The sequence below is a fragment of the Solanum tuberosum genome, unplaced genomic scaffold, assembly GCF_000226075.1.
Source record: "Solanum tuberosum cultivar DM 1-3 516 R44 unplaced genomic scaffold, SolTub_3.0 scf01082, whole genome shotgun sequence".
In the NCBI taxonomy this organism is placed as follows: domain Eukaryota; kingdom Viridiplantae; phylum Streptophyta; class Magnoliopsida; order Solanales; family Solanaceae; genus Solanum; species Solanum tuberosum.
In genome coordinates, this window is record NW_006240110.1 from 16,121 (window position 1) to 18,598 (window position 2,478).

The 2,478-nt window shown below is 29.4% G+C and overlaps 1 protein-coding gene across 1 annotated transcript; it reads right to left on the bottom strand.

The window, feature by feature from the left end:
* Nucleotides 1-413: 413 nt before the first annotated feature.
* Nucleotides 414-1,947, bottom strand: LOC102596896 (MLP-like protein 28). The gene is made up of 2 exons (XM_006367906.2): nt 1,715-1,947; nt 414-964 (listed from the first exon to the last, which is right to left on the bottom strand). Exons 1-2 carry the CDS (start codon nt 1,899-1,901, stop codon nt 696-698), a joined length of 456 nt encoding a protein of 151 aa, XP_006367968.1. The 5' UTR covers nt 1,902-1,947; the 3' UTR covers nt 414-695.
* Nucleotides 1,948-2,478: the final 531 nt, after the last annotated feature.

The following is a 2,478-nucleotide window of genomic DNA, read 5'->3' on the forward strand; positions in this document are numbered from 1 at the left end:
TACAATTATTTGTCAGATATAGAAATCAATTGCATCTCTCACACCTCTCTCTCCCATATCTCGCCCTCCTTTCTTCTCCCTCTCCCAATCTCACAGGTCTCTCTCCTCCTTCTAGTAGCTAGTTTTATTTTATACAAATCAATTATATCAATTATATTTGTGATACAATATCAATCAAATATACAAATCAATTGTGTGTCTTTCCCTAATATCGTTCGCCTCTCTCTTCCCTCTCTCAATCTCTCTCACATATATCCTCCTTCTAACATGTAGCTACGAATCGTTATTAAACAAACTATAGCAAAGAACCATATTATATTTTTACTCTTAGCTATTTTTGAAATTTCCTCTCATGACATAAAATCTTACCAAAACAGAGAAGACTAAAGATTCAACTTACTTTAATCACAAAGTCAAAGTCAAATAAATAAAATTTATTCTTGAAGAAACGAAATAGTACAATTTATTTCATGAAAATACAACAAAGCAAATTACATCTTTATGGGAAACACAAACATCAACAAGCAACCACCTCTTTGAAAGAGAATATGGAAATCCATTATGCACAACATATTACTTAATGGATTCTTCAAAAGCATACCACACTTGTGTTGAATTTCTCCAAAAATACATTACTATTGAAGAGTCTAACACATACCTGTCCATATATTTGAAGAGTCTGAACAACATAGATATTACTGATTGACATGATGGGTGTCAACATCTTTGGTTAGATTAGTGGCTAACTGCAAATAAGAGAAGGGTTCTGGAATGTCTTCATTTTGCTTTTCATATTCAATAGTCCATATAACCAAGTTGTTATCTCCTTCATTCTCAATATGAATAGTAGCTTTGAAGGCCTTGTATTCCTCTATCAAATGACCTTCAAATGCCTTGAATGTCACTAACCTTTTTTCCTTGTTTATCTCGTCAATAATCACCTTTACAACCTTCTCATCCCCCTCTATTTTTGTGCAAAAAAAAAAAAGAAGTAAAATTAGGTTATGTCTATAAAAAATAATATTTAGTCTATATTTGTGTGAAAACATATTTTTATAAGGTTGATATATTCTATTGTGTAGGTATAATAATACCCCCCACCCCACCCCCACACCCCAAATATAACTTTTTATAATATTATTAATTAGGTTACAGGACAATTTTTTTTAATGTTGAGCGGTATATTTTTTAGATTTTTTCATTTATTTATTAACACAGTTGAAATATAATAAATATTATTACAAGGCGAAAATATGTTGGACGGTATATATTTTAGATTTGCCCTCTTTTTACTTAAATGGCCTTATAATACCCCTCACAAAAAATATGTTCGAACCATCCTTTATTTGAATGTTTTATTCGGTGTATATCTAAATTAATTTTGAATTTTATCTAAAATAATAGAGTTTAATTTTATTTTTTGTTTAGATGCAATAGCTATTCATTGTAACCATGTATTTCTTCTTTTTATGGGTCAAATTTATTTTAATACACATTTTCTAGAGCCTAATGTTTTAGCCAAATAAAAAAAAATTCAAATATTTTGAAGTAAACCTTCCATAGGAGTGATCCCTACTTTAATGATTAGGCTAATTGGTAAGAAGAAAATAATTTTCCTATACACTGATTTGTAAAGAGATCATAAATAGTCATCGACCAAAATAAATAATGGTGAACATGAATTAAATTAAAATAAGTGATTAAAAAATGTTACCGATAATATATTTCCAGTTAACAACGGAGCCAACAGTACCCCAATCTCCTTCATGTAAATCAACAGCTTGAATAGTTTGTGGTACAACATTTGGAAGATGGTGTGGTTTTTCACAAAACATTTCATGAAATAAATCCTTACAACCTTTTATCTCTGTTTCTGAAATCAACTTTCCTTTCAAACCCATTTTTTAAAAATGATTATGTAATATAGAAATAAAAGTATTTAATTGGAAAAAGTTGATGAATAATGAATCAGAAATGGAAGTCTTTATATAGTTGCACTTTGGGGCATAAATTATTATTTATATAAATAATAATACTAATAATAATAATGGTGACAAACTTAGATTTGTTGAGACGTGGTTTCGTGATTTTTTAATCAATATGATGACTATGACACGTGAATTATTGCAATCAATATTTTTCTTGTAATAATATGGCAGGTGGAAGGTGGTGAAAGAGAGAAGATTGTAGGAGAAGAGGACTGCCATTGTGTTAATATTGTGGGACCTATCGTTAAATTTAACCATACTTTTTATCATAATGGTTAGTTTTAGGGCAAAGGACCAAAATGATCATCTTTTACTATACTTCAAGGACTATTTTAATAAGATGATATATATGAAGGATCAAAATGCTTCAACCCCTATACATCAAGGACTATTTTGATCATTTTCTCAAACCAAATATATACACAAAGTTTATATAGATAGTGCCAAATTTCTATATCGGGCCTGCAAATCAAAGTTGTTATCTCTCTAA